Source organism: Topomyia yanbarensis, chromosome 2, assembly GCF_030247195.1.
Source record: "Topomyia yanbarensis strain Yona2022 chromosome 2, ASM3024719v1, whole genome shotgun sequence".
In the NCBI taxonomy this organism is placed as follows: domain Eukaryota; kingdom Metazoa; phylum Arthropoda; class Insecta; order Diptera; family Culicidae; genus Topomyia; species Topomyia yanbarensis.
The window spans coordinates 316748857-316763129 of NC_080671.1; the positions used below are offsets into that span (position 1 = coordinate 316748857).

The 14273-nt window shown below is 39.0% G+C and overlaps 1 protein-coding gene across 1 annotated transcript; it reads left to right on the top strand.

Annotated features, from left to right (window-relative positions):
* Window positions 1-551: 551 nt before the first annotated feature.
* LOC131683681 (histone-arginine methyltransferase CARMER) lies at window positions 552-14036 on the top strand. The gene is made up of 2 exons (XM_058965874.1): window positions 552-1298; window positions 12424-14036. Exons 1-2 carry the CDS (start codon window positions 794-796, stop codon window positions 13692-13694), a joined length of 1776 nt encoding a protein of 591 aa, XP_058821857.1. The 5' UTR covers window positions 552-793; the 3' UTR covers window positions 13695-14036.
* Window positions 14037-14273: the final 237 nt, after the last annotated feature.

A 14273-nucleotide genomic window follows, 5' to 3' on the forward strand; every position in this document is an offset into this window, starting at 1 on the left:
TTCATTCGGTTGGGGTGAAAGCAAGCGTTTTACTGAACTGTATTGTGGTTCGTTCGGATTGAATTTGAATGAATGGTGAAAGCTCTGGTTTTCATCCAATGAAGAAATTGGCCGTTAATCAATTTGCATGAATCGTTGTAAAGGAGCCGGAATAAATTACGCAGCGCTGTTTTTCATCTCGTTTGTAAATATTATAAACGCTCTTGACTGGCAAAATGATGAATCAGAAGCTGGTTCAATATTGAGGTTAGGACTGGATCAAATTAGCTACGCGATTGTCTTCTCTTCTCTTAGCTCAAAACTACCTTACTGTACGGAAGACCTCGACTAAGTCGAATCTCTTGTTTTGTTTTTGACAACACTAATAAGTGCGAAAGCGACGCACAGCTCAAAAGTACCTAAATTTTAGTTAACAGAATAAGGTTATTTTATGGTTGCGTGTAGGTTCAATCGAAAACGACATAAGAAATTTTGCTGCATGGGGCTCACAATAATGACACAACCACATTGAAGGTTGATCGGCATTCCGAAATTTGTGTGCGTATACAACCGACTTTGACAGTGTGCAAGATTCGCCATAATAAAGAGCGACGGTCTAAACTGATTGTGTGAAGTTCTGTGTCCGGAGGGTGAAAATTATTGGAAGTCGGGTCGAAAATCCTGCATTTCAACTGTTCAACAATAATCAACCGACTGAATCTGCATTGATTTATCTTGTTGTATTTACGCCGTAACTGCCTGTCATTAAATTTTGTCCGAAGAAGTGCGCACTGACGAACAAATCCTGAAAAAAATGAGTGAACAACTAGCAAGGCTGCACGGATGCAACATTCTCGTCATCGGCAACAATGACAACCTCGTCAACAAATATGGCCACAGCGTAACGATTATCTGTGGCTACGACCCACAAGGAATGAGTGTACGGATTATTAAGGATGGCACGCAGCACCAGCTAGAAGAGTATCCCGTCAGTGCGAAAACGACGCATCTCAATCATGGTCCAACATCACACATATTTGTAGTAGGAGGTGATATGCTCTACATCAAGTTTGGCTCCAAAGCCGACTGCCAGCTGTTCCGGAAGCTTTTGCAAAAAATGTCCGGAAAGGTCAATTCAGTATTCAACCTCCGTACGGAGGATTCTTCAGCATCACAGTATTTCCAGTTTTATGGGTATCTCTCGCAGCAGCAAAATATGATGCAGGATTTCGTCCGAACAAGCACTTATCAGCGTGCGATCTACAGCAACTCACAGGACTTCCACAACAAAGTTGTATTGGATGTTGGTGCAGGTTCCGGTAAGAGATTATGATTTTAGAAACACATGTGAAGGAGCAGACTATATGCCAAGAAGTAATAACATGAGATTAACATGGTGGGATATATTATTTCGGTTTTATAATCCTAGATCTATTGCTTTTTTTCTATTTTGAGGTGCTTACTCCATTCTGCATTAGCAATTTTTTGCAAAAACGTGATTTTAATCCATTTTATTTTGGGGTCGTTCAAAGTCCTTAGTTTAGAGGGACTTTGAAGGTCGTTCCACAAGTAATCATTCAAAAATTGTTTACAATCGGCTTGCATCGATTTTAATGGCATTTTAGTTTTTGACAGGGCACTACACCGGTGAAGTCGGTGCTACACTCATTCAAATTTGAGTGTAATCAGTCTATACCAAAAAACGAAAACGCTATAAGTTTAGGGTATTTTCACCATTACCGGTTCCACCTTGATGGCATCATTTTAACTTTGGCATCAGCGCCTTTCTTTTTATTATAAAGCTTTTAATAATATTAATATATTTTTTACCTACTAGTGAATTTAAACTTGCGCTATACTCATTTTAAAACTTAAATTTCTTTGAAACGTGTCGAAGCTGTTTTTTATGTAACTTATGAAATAAGCGTCCTAATTTACTTTAAAACATATGTGATTGTACACAAAAAAAAATCGTTACCGTAAAATGGGAGGAAATTGATTACTTTCTCAAAAGATTTTCGACTAACTATCTTTAATTCAAGTAGAGGTAACTGGGTGCTGCCACCCATAGATTGAAAATATTGAAATTGTTGGGTATTTCATTTAGTTTAACAATAACAATAAAAAATTTTCGTTGTAAATTTTCATTCGTTGTTTTCAGGGTAACTTTGATCAGCAGAATATGTGTATCGAAAAGATAAATAACGCTCGCTTGTGTAAATTGCATATCTGCAGGCAATTTCATGGCCCGATCTTGTGATGTCTTGAAAGAAAACAAAATTTCCTAGAAATATGCGCCAGCTTTTATAAAAGTTTCCGGAAAATAGTCGACTTAATTAACAACAAAAATCCCTGACTTTCAAAATGAATTATTGGACAAAAATATTTACGGTTTCTAAAAAAAAGTGATCAGTTCAGTTGAAGTTGATTTCACTAATATACAAGCAATTGTTTGAACAGATTGACACGTATCATTTTCAATATGAATTTGTGTTCATAAAGGGCACATAAATGACGAAATAGTTGTTGCACATGTTTAGAATATGGTTTGTTTTTTTGTTTCGATGAATATCGTTCGTCACTGAAAAAAGTCTCATTTGATCAAAGATACCCCGTTTAACGGTACCCGCCTTATTGATGAGTGGGAGTATTTTCTCATATCAAGCCAGTCAAAAATAAATTCAACGTTCTGAAATTACTCAAACATATCTTACTTAACTACTTCAAATTAAGTATTTTTTATTTATATGCTTTAACCGAAATAATCATTCGCCTTTCAAGGAATACTTATATTCTTTGTAGGCACCTATAATCGATACAAAAAAAAACTATGTGACATTGAAATTGTGTGTTCTCCGTTACGGTCGTCTATTCAAGATCGGACGAATGAAAAAATATAGTCACGTAAATAAAAAAAAAAAAAAGCAAAAAAAAGATCGGCAAGTAACGCGTTAGATGTGCTCCAACCTGCTGTTGCATGTGGGATATACTGGTGGATTTACTCGAGAGATAGTGTGGGCGATTGGAGGTTTTCTCTTTGAATGCCCCAATGATGTCATTTACAGGGACTTATCGGGTAATCATTGACCACACTCGCCGGCCGATAAAGGTCTGATTGTCAGCATTCTCGTTACCCTTGATTCCGCAATTGACCGGAATCCAGCGAATGTAGGGGTATTATGACAGGTGTCTTTGATTTCTTGGATTCGGAGATGCTTCGATTCTCCGGTCTCGAGTGCCAAAACGACCGAAAGGGTGTCGGAAAAAATTACCATTGGCATGCATTTAGATTTCAGACGGCGGTGGCGGATGCTACTGCGGAGAATACCGAGCATTAGTGATCGTCTTTTTTGACGTTGCGCGTTAGTTTGGTGCCCAGGTCTGGGCAACATTTGTTCCAGGAGCGGTTTCTGGTCCTTTACATACTGACAATTGCAGGGAGTGGGGTATTGGTGAATGTAGAGTATATTCCACTCCTGTCATTTTTTTGAGGAAACAACGCTCGTTTCACAATGTTGATCGGCACGGCCCATCAACTAGGTAAAATAGCTGCCTGCATGTCGCTGGCATTCACCGGAGTGCTAGGAAGCAGGCTAGAAGCGAGCCGCTGCGATTTCCCGCGTGCCACGCTTAGTGCAGTGGTGAGTTCCATTCCGAAAAAAGGATGCAGGTAGAGATTCGTCGGATGATAGTTCCTGAAAATGTCTCCTTAGCGTCCAAAGTCCATTAGCGTTGATCCATGGACATTGAGGGATAATCCAGTGTATCGGTGTTTGCCGCTTGCTGCTTTGGCTTCCTCAACCGCCTGATCCCTAAGCCTTCTGTAGTTGGCTGCGCGTTCCTTCCATATTTGATGTTCTTGTGGGGTTCTTGGAAAAATTCGTTGGAGTTTTCAAAACAACTGCGACTTTGTTGCTTTTCGCGTGGGGGAGGGGGTTCCACTAGTTCGGGGAATGCTTGCGGAAGTGGTTTGAACAATATGTTTCGCAATAGCTTGGAGTGTGTGAAACTCGTTATGATACTCGGCATGATACTGTACCTTGATGTGGTCCGGGGGCTTTTCCACCAAAGCAGTATTACAGTGATTATATCACATAAACTTGGGATACGATTATTTTCTTTTTAGTTAAGCTACATTGTGATCAATTTTAGTGCTTAACTTGGCGACCTTTATTATCCACTGCCATGGTCAAATAATATACAATGTGGGTTTAGGGCCCAATTCTCTCTGCAGGCACCTCATTCCAAACGTACAAACGTGACCTACGCGATAACACAAACCTGGTCACAAATACGAACGCCCGCGATCTCGCCAATATTCAAACACCCCGATTGATTAGGTGAACGTTGGAACCTAAGAACCTAAGCTCGCGCAATCATGAATCGGTCACGTCCGGAAGTCTCCGCCCTTGATCATAGCAGCCCAAATTCATGCCTTTAGTTGGACCAATAGAAATAAAAACTAGACAAGACGTCCATGTGCGATCGTTGAAGAATACGCGAACATGCGAATGGCCACACGCTTATAAAAATAATGTGTCCACGCGAAGTTACATACTAGCACACACGACAAAAACGTCCACATACAAACGCTCGAGTCCTTCTCGATCATCCACGCACGACTACACCCACGATCTCGTAAAAAGTATAACACCCTGGTGACTAAGTGAATAGTTTAGCACTTATAAATTAACAATCCCGGTCTCGAGAGTGAACCTCCAAATGCCCGTGTTCGCGCGAAACTACAAAAAAATCGAATGCAAAGTCGCATACACGCGACAAAAAAAAATATCAAAATGCTTGAGCCCTTCGCGACCATCCACGCAACCTATAATCGCGCTCTTCCAGACATTATAACATCCCGGTGATAATATGAACGTCTCGGCACTTATAATCACTCAAACGCAGTCTCAAGCGTGAACCTACAGTCCCCCGCACTCGCGCATTCATGAATCGTTCGCGTCCGGAAGTCTCTATCCAGGATTCCAGAAGTCTAGGTCCATGCCTTAATTAAATCAATTAGCTCTACAGTTCCAGTAGGACAAATCTCGAAAAAATCGGCATATTATTAATACTCAATAACCATACTAACTCTTCGCTTTATTTTATTTTTTTTATTTATTTTCGGTCTCATGCGTTATTTTCTTGTGATGACCTTTTTGAGCTCATACATCCAAGAAGAGCAACATTGCTGCCAACAATGATTCTTCTCTGCCATCGGACGTCGCCAGGTTTTAGAACAATGGATATGTATTCTCATACTCGATGGTATCAGATAAGTAGGAACGATCAACAAACTGCAAGTAGTATATTACACATTTCTTGTTTTAAAGTATAAAATATTCGTATTAAAATATTATTTACAGGCTCCACACATATCTCAACACACACAAATACACAAATGCTTGACAGGTGACTGGGCCAAGTGCATTCACTCGTAGGATCTATCATTTCGATGATCGCCTCGATTCTACGAAACCAGTGCACAAGTAAACTGACATAAGCTAGTCTCATCTGGTGAATGCATGTAACCTGGAAACCCCAGACACGACAGGACGAGACGGACAGACTGGACTCGACGGGGCCTAGTTCAGAGTTTTTGAGCATTGTTCAATGCACGGTTATTGACCTAAAAAAAGAAACATTCGGCATGTTATTTTTCCTTTTATTACTGTATCTTGAGTTGGGTTCATACTGATATTCACTAGCACAGTCAGTAGCATATTCTCCCATATACATTCACATCCAAAACGTACAAACGCCCCTAACTTTCGCGATAACACAAACCTGGTCAAAAACGCGAACTTACATTACAATTTCAATCATCCACACACACCTACGCTCGCAATTTCGCCAACACCCCTTTACTTAAGTGAACTTTTCAGCGCCTATAACTTTACAACCGCGGTCTCAAGCATTAACCCACCACTCGCGCGATCATAGACCGGCCACGTTCGGAATTCTCTACTCTCGATCAGCCTAGACTCATGCCTTCAGTTGGACCGATCGGGAATGATGCTCATATTCACTAGACAACACGTTTCTCTACCATACACTGAAAATTAATTATTAGATTCACGGTCCGCGCGCGATCGTTCGAGAATACACGTGAATGTGCGAATGGCAACACGGATCTAAAGCCGGATTTATGCACGCAAAGTTGGAGACACGCTGGCATTCATATGCTCGAGCCTTTAGCGATCACACTATTACACAATTAGTAAACGCCCACGCTAACCCAGACAGATATGCACTCCTGGACTCGAACGCTAAAAACCACACCTTCCACGCATACACCACCCAGAACTGAACATTAGATTCATACATAAAAAGCAACAAGTAATAATTACAGGTATTCGTCTGGCAACCGGGGAAGTACATCTCAAACGCAGAACTTATCATTTCAATGATGGCCTTGGATCTGCGTTGCCTGTGTTCAAGGCACCATAGCTTTGTCCGTCAGGTCAAGGATGTATGAAACCCGCTAGCCACCACCCTCGGCCCTAGCTGCCCATAAAGGGGATAAAAAAAAATATGAAAACTACTCGAAAATTCTCGAAGACGTCGATTAGACCAGAGTGGTTTTGGTCTAGGACCCGGTGCTAGAACATATATTTTGAACAGTTATGCGAGGATCGACGAAAACTTTTTTAAAGCGTAATTTACATCGGTAGCATTATTCAGCAAGGTCATCGAATCATCTGCGTCGTACAGCAGTTCATGCATTCTGCATTCATAAATAGAAGATCCAACGTGCGATTTCGTCTGTTAGTTATCGCACGCATTTGAAGCATGTTCAGTAGAGACATGCCGACTAATAGAGCTATTCTGGACCTCAAAGTGCATGAGTCGGAGGGGTCAGCGTAAGCGTAACCGAAGAAGATCTTTTCCATAGAAGACCAGGCTGGTTGAAATCTCCAAATAACAAATGAAAAGGGTGTGGTTTTAGAGAATTGGCGACGTCAGGGGCGGAGTCAATATGCTTCTGAATAACGTTTATATTATTCGGAGAGAGATATATTACGCCTACACATGTGCTAGTACCATGACTGTCAATGTTCACCCACGGTTGTTTTAGATCGTTATTGTGACAATTCTTTTGTTTGGGCGCTAGCCGAATAGAAATAGTGTAGAGAACTCCGCCCCTATTTTTACCAGCAATGATTGGATATCGATAGTTACGATAAACCGTATATCTGGGTCCGGACAGCTGCAGCGAGTTGGTTTCGACGTTCAGCCATGTTTCTGTCAGAACAATGACATCGTGTTTTGCGTCAGATACAGCTAGGAACAACTCATCGATCTTTGTGCGCAGTCCTCTTATGTTCTTGCAGTATATTCTGAGCTGAAAACGGGCGCGCATTTCTTTTAGGAGGTGCAATATCAAGGGTAGCTTCGGGAGGACATACCCTCATTGGCTATACCTGGGGAAACAGTCGCGTGGTCATCATAATTTACATTGCGTGTTGCTAGATGAGTATCAGCTTCGGAGCCGGAAGTACATCGTCCAACGGTAGACTGCATCCGAAGGAAAAGATGGCCAGTGCACAGTGGTCCAGATCGCTAATTTAGGAGGAATTTTTACTTTCTGACAAACCTGTATAATTTAGCCGTATCATGTCTTAGGATGAATTTGTGTACTTTAGAAGATGCTTCTTTTTATTGGAATAGTTATTAGGATGGTTCTAATTTATCTAAAATACGAAAATAAACTTTTTACTGATGAAAGATAGAGCTCCACAGTCTTCCACAAAGTTGTAAAGTAACTTATTTTGAATAAATTTGTTGAACATATTAAAGCTCTATCTCTTGTAGTTTTTGTTATACAAGAAATTTAAAAAAAAAGATTAGGGTGTTCCTGAAAAAAACGTTTTTTTAGTATAACTTTCGTATCTTTTACTTTTTGTTAACACAACCTTTGAACAGCTTATTGAAAACTTCAAGCCGAGTATTTTTCTCCAAGACACCGAAGGTCTAACTTTTTTCTTTAAAAAGTTATGGACACTTTTCGTTAAAAAAATAGCCTATTTCAAGGCTCAATATCGCTGATGCGGGCACCTAAAATTGAATTCTGTTTCCACCACATGAAAGACCATACTTATTAGTATATTTGAGCAAAAATTGGCGAATACGATATTTTTTTAAAATTTGCAATTTAGATTTAAAGTTTGTAGTTTTGCAGGTTCAACGCATTAAAGCATTTACACACATATCGTTGTATTATGAAAAAAGCCACTTTCAAATATCATTCTCTCATCGCAGCAAGCTTTGCATAAGTGAAACGACTGTCAAAAAAGGTTTCTGATTTTATTCGTTTTAAATAAAACTAGTAAATATGGATATTAGTCGAAGAGAGTTGGCGAATTTGCTTATTGCTGGTAAAAAGACAGATGAACTGCTTAAGTTCATTACAAGTAGTAATCCAAATGTAAAATTGAGACTTGTTAATGTTCGAAAGAAATTTTATATTTTGTTAAAACAACCTTTGAACAGCTTTTAGAAAACTTCAATCCACGTTTTTTCATAACTCTGAAAGTCTAACTTTATACTTTCAAAAGTTATGGAAACTTTTCGCTCATAAATAGCCCTTTTTCAAATGTCATTATCGCTGATTGGGGCAAATAAAAGTAAGTTCGGATTGAACCATAGAAAAGAACATACTTTTAAGTATATTTGAGCAAAAATTGGAAAATATTATTTTTTTTAAGCATGTAATTTTAAATTTACTAACCAAAGTTTTAAATTTTATCGCATAGCGACATAAAAGAAATTGCCTAAAGCCTTTGTATTTCCTTTTCTGTTTTGCTTACATATCAACAATACTGAATGTGTTCATTAAAAATAATTTGGCTATGACAACAATTACAAGCATTATTCAACATAACATGCTTCCAGTAGGTATGTGCAGTGAAGAAGTTCAAGAAACCAGGAATAAAAGTATTCGCAGATTCCGAGAATTCCACGCACGCAAATTCGATCGACTCGTCAATCTTGATGACGTTTTCAAGAGACTTCTTGTTTCATCAGATCCTATAATTTCTCTTAAATGTAAACGTCGAATTCAACGAGCACCGCTGGATATACCTGAAAATGCAATGCATCTACTTTTGAATTAATTGGCATTGAATAAATTCTCCTTATATAAATCATAAATTGTTGTCATAGCCAAATTATTTTTAATGAACACATTCTGTATTGTTGATATGTAAGCAAAACAGAAAAGGAAATACAAAGGCTTTAGGCAATTTCTTTTATGTCGCTATGCGATAAAATTTAAAACTTTGGTTAGTAAATTTAAAATTACATGCTTAAAAAAAATAATATTTTCCAATTTTTGCTCAAATATACTTAAAAGTATGTTCTTTTCTATGGTTCAATCCGAACTTACTTTTATTTGCCCCAATCAGAGATAATGACATTTGAAAAAGGGCTATTTATGAGCGAAAAGTTTCCATAACTTTTGAAAGTATAAAGTTAGACTTTCAGAGTTATGAAAAAACGTAGATTGAAGTTTTCTAAAAGCTGTTCAAAGGTTGTTTTAACAAAATATAAAATTTCTTTCGAACATTAACAAGTCTCAATTTTACATTTGGATTACTACTTGTAATGAACTTAAGCAGTTCATCTGTCTTTTTACCAGCAATAAGCAAATTCGCCAACTCTCTTCGACTAATATCCATATTTACTAGTTTTATTTAAAACGAATAAAATCAGAAACCTTTTTTGACAGTCGTTTCACTTATGCAAAGCTTGCTGCGATGAGAGAATGATATTTGAAAGTGGCTTTTTTCATAATACAACGATATGTGTGTAAATGCTTTAATGCGTTGAACCTGCAAAACTACAAACTTTAAATCTAAATTGCAAATTTTAAAAAAATATCGTATTCGCCAATTTTTGCTCAAATATACTAATAAGTATGGTCTTTCATGTGGTGGAAACAGAATTCAATTTTTGGTGCCCGCATCAGCGATATTGAGCCTTGAAATAGGCTATTTTTTTTAACGAAAAGTGTCCATAACTTTTTAAAGAAAAAAGTTAGACCTTCGGTGTCTTGGAGAAAAATACTCGGCTTGAAGTTTTCAATAAGCTGTTCAAAGGTTGTGTTAACAAAAAGTAAAAGATACGAAAGTTATACTAAAAAAACGTTTTTTTCAGGAACACCCTAATCTTTTTTTTTAAATTTCTTGTATAACAAAAACTAAAAGAGATAGAGCTTTAATATGTTCAACAAATTTATTCAAAATAAGTTACTTTACAACTTTGTGGAAGACTGTGGAGCTCTATCTTTCATCAGTAAAAAGTTTATTTTCGTATTTTAGATAAATTAGAACCACCCTAATAACTATTCCAATAAAAAGAAGCATCTTCTAAAGTACACAAATTCATCCTAAGACATGATACGGCTAAATTATACAGGTTTGACAGAAAGTAAAAATTCCTCCTAAATTAGCGATCTGGACCACTGTGCAGTGGTGTGCCGGACGGCTTACCGTCAAACCCTTTTTTTATTTGGTGAACATTCGTGACTCCCTGAGTCTTTAGCCCTTCCAATAGTCTTTCAAATCATTGGTGTCAGGGTCATGCACGACTGCCTGAACTGTGTTGCGGGTTGGGTGGGGAATAATCTACACCTTTTGACCGCATATAAGTTGATCCAACTGTTGAAGTTCTACAAAAGCTTACTTAGATTGGGTTCTCAATGAATATTTGGATCTCTTTGCCTCCTTTGTCGTGCTAACCAGTTTTCTAGGGCCGGTACCACATATTACCTGTACTCATTTTAGAATAATGCGAGGAGTCGTTTCACCCTTCCTTGTTTGTTTACGGAGCTTAATAATGAGGTCTGCTGACCTACCAGGCCCCCGAAATTCTTGGCACTGTGGAGCGATCGACTGCGGTAGGGGTGGGGGGGGGGGTTTCTTCACACCAGTCCGGGGAAGGCGTGCGCGGCGTTATGCTTGATTGGGTAGTTAACTACTTCGCAAAAGGGCAAGAAGGTGGGTTGGCGTAAGGTACCTAACTTGCGGTCACTTCGCAGGTGCACATCGATTCGATTTTCCCAGGCCCCTGCTAGACGGCCATTTCATCCTAGCCAACTTCTGCCTTTGTTAAAATCAAAACAACCCAATGCAATAGCATGGGCGACATGGGTCTAGAAGTGGCTAGGCACATCATATGTTGACTACTGTCAAAGTTCATCTATCTCCATAGTGGATGACAGAGATGACATCCCCCTTGATTTTCCGGTTTTGGACTCGATACGTTACTCACGTACAAATCGACGGCGGTCAATGGAGGCGCAAGTTTTTACTAGTAAGAATCTTCGTTTTGGTGGAGACGCGATCAGTTCATCGATTTAACGTTGGGGTTTCGATGGAGGCGCGAGTGATTTACCTTCTTAAGAGTCTGCGCTTCTGCTACAATTTTAAGAAAGCTTCTTTCTCGCGGGAATGCCGTAATATGCTTCGAATTTTGGTTGGAAATGACGTATAAACCGTCCCTCAGGGCAGTGGAGGCCCATCGGGAATAAGTTTACGTTAGAGTTGGTTTTCACACGTACGGCTTATTCGATGGAACACGGCGCGAGAGAGGAAACTGAACTAATCACTCTTCAAGCACCATGATAATGAGTTATAAATTAATTTGTTTTATCATTAAAAATAAATACAATTATTACCATCGAAAATATCATTTCACCCATAAAGACAAATTACTTATTTTTGAGCCAACCCAAATAAATAGTATAGTTTGATATATTTGAATACCCAAAATCCGCCACACAAATATTCCTTTCAAAAAAAAAAAATTAACCTTCACCAAAATAATTACTTTTGGGCCTCTCTAATGAGTAATAACGTTTTTTTCCTAGTAAATTTTAACCCTCGAAAAAGCAAGGTTCGGCTCTCCGAATCTCGGCTAGTTACAGTTCCCTAGTTTCAATGAATTTGTGATTTGAAATACAACCGATCGAGTGTTTTCGGAGTTTCGGTTCTCTCACAGATAAAACGACAAAAAGAAGCTTTTGATTTAATTGGGTCTTAGGAGAGATGCTTCTTGAAGTCACAATTTTAGTTTGCCTTTTTGAGGGTTAATATCACAAAATCATCAGTGCATAGAAATTACTATACAAAGCTTCTAGGAAAAATTTCGTCAAAATAAATATTTTTCTGTCACCCTATTCAATAGTAAATGTATATTTTCAGTATGTTTTTATATTAAAAACCAAAATTACATAAAACAATCTTATTGATCCGATACGAAAAAGTTTTGACTTTTTAGTGCATTTTTTATTCTAAGCCGAGCCACTGTGCAATGGCTTCAAATGGGTGTAGATAGATTTTAGTGAATTGGGGAAATGTGGATCTAACACCCATCCAAATTATGAAACGAGAATTTTGTTAGAGCTCAATAAATTCAATTTATTTTTTAATTTTTTTGCAGGCATCCTATCGTTCTTTGCCGTCCAAGCCGGTGCAGCTAGGGTTTACGCCGTGGAGGCTAGCAACATGGCCCAATACGCGCAGCAGCTGGTTCAGTCGAATAACCTCGGGGGAAAGATCACTGTAATTGCCGGCAAGATAGAGGAGATTGAACTTCCCCAGAGGGTTGATGTCATAATTTCGGAGCCAATGGGCTACATGTTGTACAACGAGCGAATGTTGGAAACTTATCTTCACGGTAAAAAATGGCTTAAACCGGATGGAAAAATGTTTCCTTCACGGGGTGACCTTCATGTAGCACCATTTACTGACGAGGCACTTTATATGGAACAGTACAATAAGGCTAATTTCTGGATGCAAACTGAGTTCCATGGAGTGAATCTGGTGGCTTTAAGAGATGCGGCTATGAAAGAGTACTTCCGGCAGCCGATCGTCGACACTTTTGATATTCGCATTTGTATAGCCAAGTCGATCAGGCATACCACGAACTTTATGACAGCAGACGAGAAAGATTTGCATTGTATCCAAATCGATGTCGAATTCCACATTCTAGAAACAGGAACTTGCCATGGGTTGGCCTTCTGGTTCGATGTGGAGTTTGCCGGATCATGTTCGCAAATTTGGCTTTCCACAGCCCCAACTGAATCACTTACTCATTGGTATCAAGTGCGTTGTTTGTTGCAAACTCCTATCTTTGTTAAGCAAGGTCAGGTGCTTTCCGGTAAGGTTGTATTGGTAGCCAATCAAAGGCAGAGCTACGATGTTGAAATTGATTTAAAACTGGAAGGCACGATGATAACTTCCTCCAACACATTAGATTTGAAAAATCCATACTTCCGATATACTGGTGCTCCGGTTCCAGCGCCACCTGGTTCAAACACCACATCACCTAGCGAAGCATACTGGGGACAACTGGATGCTCAAGGAGCTCGAAATGCTGTAAATCTGGTTAACGGTATTACAGTTAATGGTCTTGGCGAGGTAGATATGTCCATAATCAACACCAATCTGATGCCGATTGGAAACCAGCCAAACATCCATCCCGGACTTATCTCCAGCACTGGAAGACAGCAATCACAACAGCAACAAGTGACACCAACTCAACAACTGACGATGAACCCCACGATTGCCTGTGCAGCCACGTCCACTCAAAATGTAGCGCAGCAGCAGCTTATCGGTGGCGCAATTTCCCCCTCCCTATTTACGACACCGGCTCAGCAGATCATAAACAGCCACCATGCACAGCCAATTCACGGTAGTCAGTTTTATTAGGGACGCATCATATTCGCCAGGCCAGCATATTAATCTGCCACCAGACAACATAACTTTCACACATACATTTACAAAACACACACTCACATGCATACACAAACGCTTTATCATCGCAGTTAAAGTTCACAGCGTTACTCTTATTATTAATATTATTTAATTGTATACCACTTTTAATGAGATTGACCGAGCAGGAGCTGTCACTGTCCTGCGGCTGAATTAGAGTATATTGCAAAGGTAGCGAGCTTTTATTTTTGAAAGTTTTGTTCTCTTTTTATGTCTTCTTAGGTTATAATAGATTTTTCAATTAAATCGTGTCTTCTCCGATGCGTTGACCAGCGAAAATAGTGTTTTCTTCAGTCCTTTACATTGCTGTGTTATCAGCAAAATATTACAGGTTCACCATGGTATCCTCGTGTTCTGTTTCTACTGAAGCAGGCAAATATTGCACACTTAAAAATTGCCAAGTACATATATCAGCCGTTCTTGGGGGTTTCGAAGAATGCAATACAACAAGATATTGTTGAACTTTTTTGGAACTTAAGTTAAGTTGCTGAGCTTCAGTTGTTACACTTCGAATAC

Coding starts and splice junctions, on each gene's coding strand:
- LOC131683681 (XM_058965874.1), top strand. CDS start 794: ATGAGTGAACAACTAGCAAGGCTGCACGGATGCAACATTCTCGTCATC. Junction 1,299..12,423: donor GGATGTTGGTGCAGGTTCCG/GTAAGAGATTAT, acceptor ATTTTTTTGCAG/GCATCCTATCGTTCTTTGCC.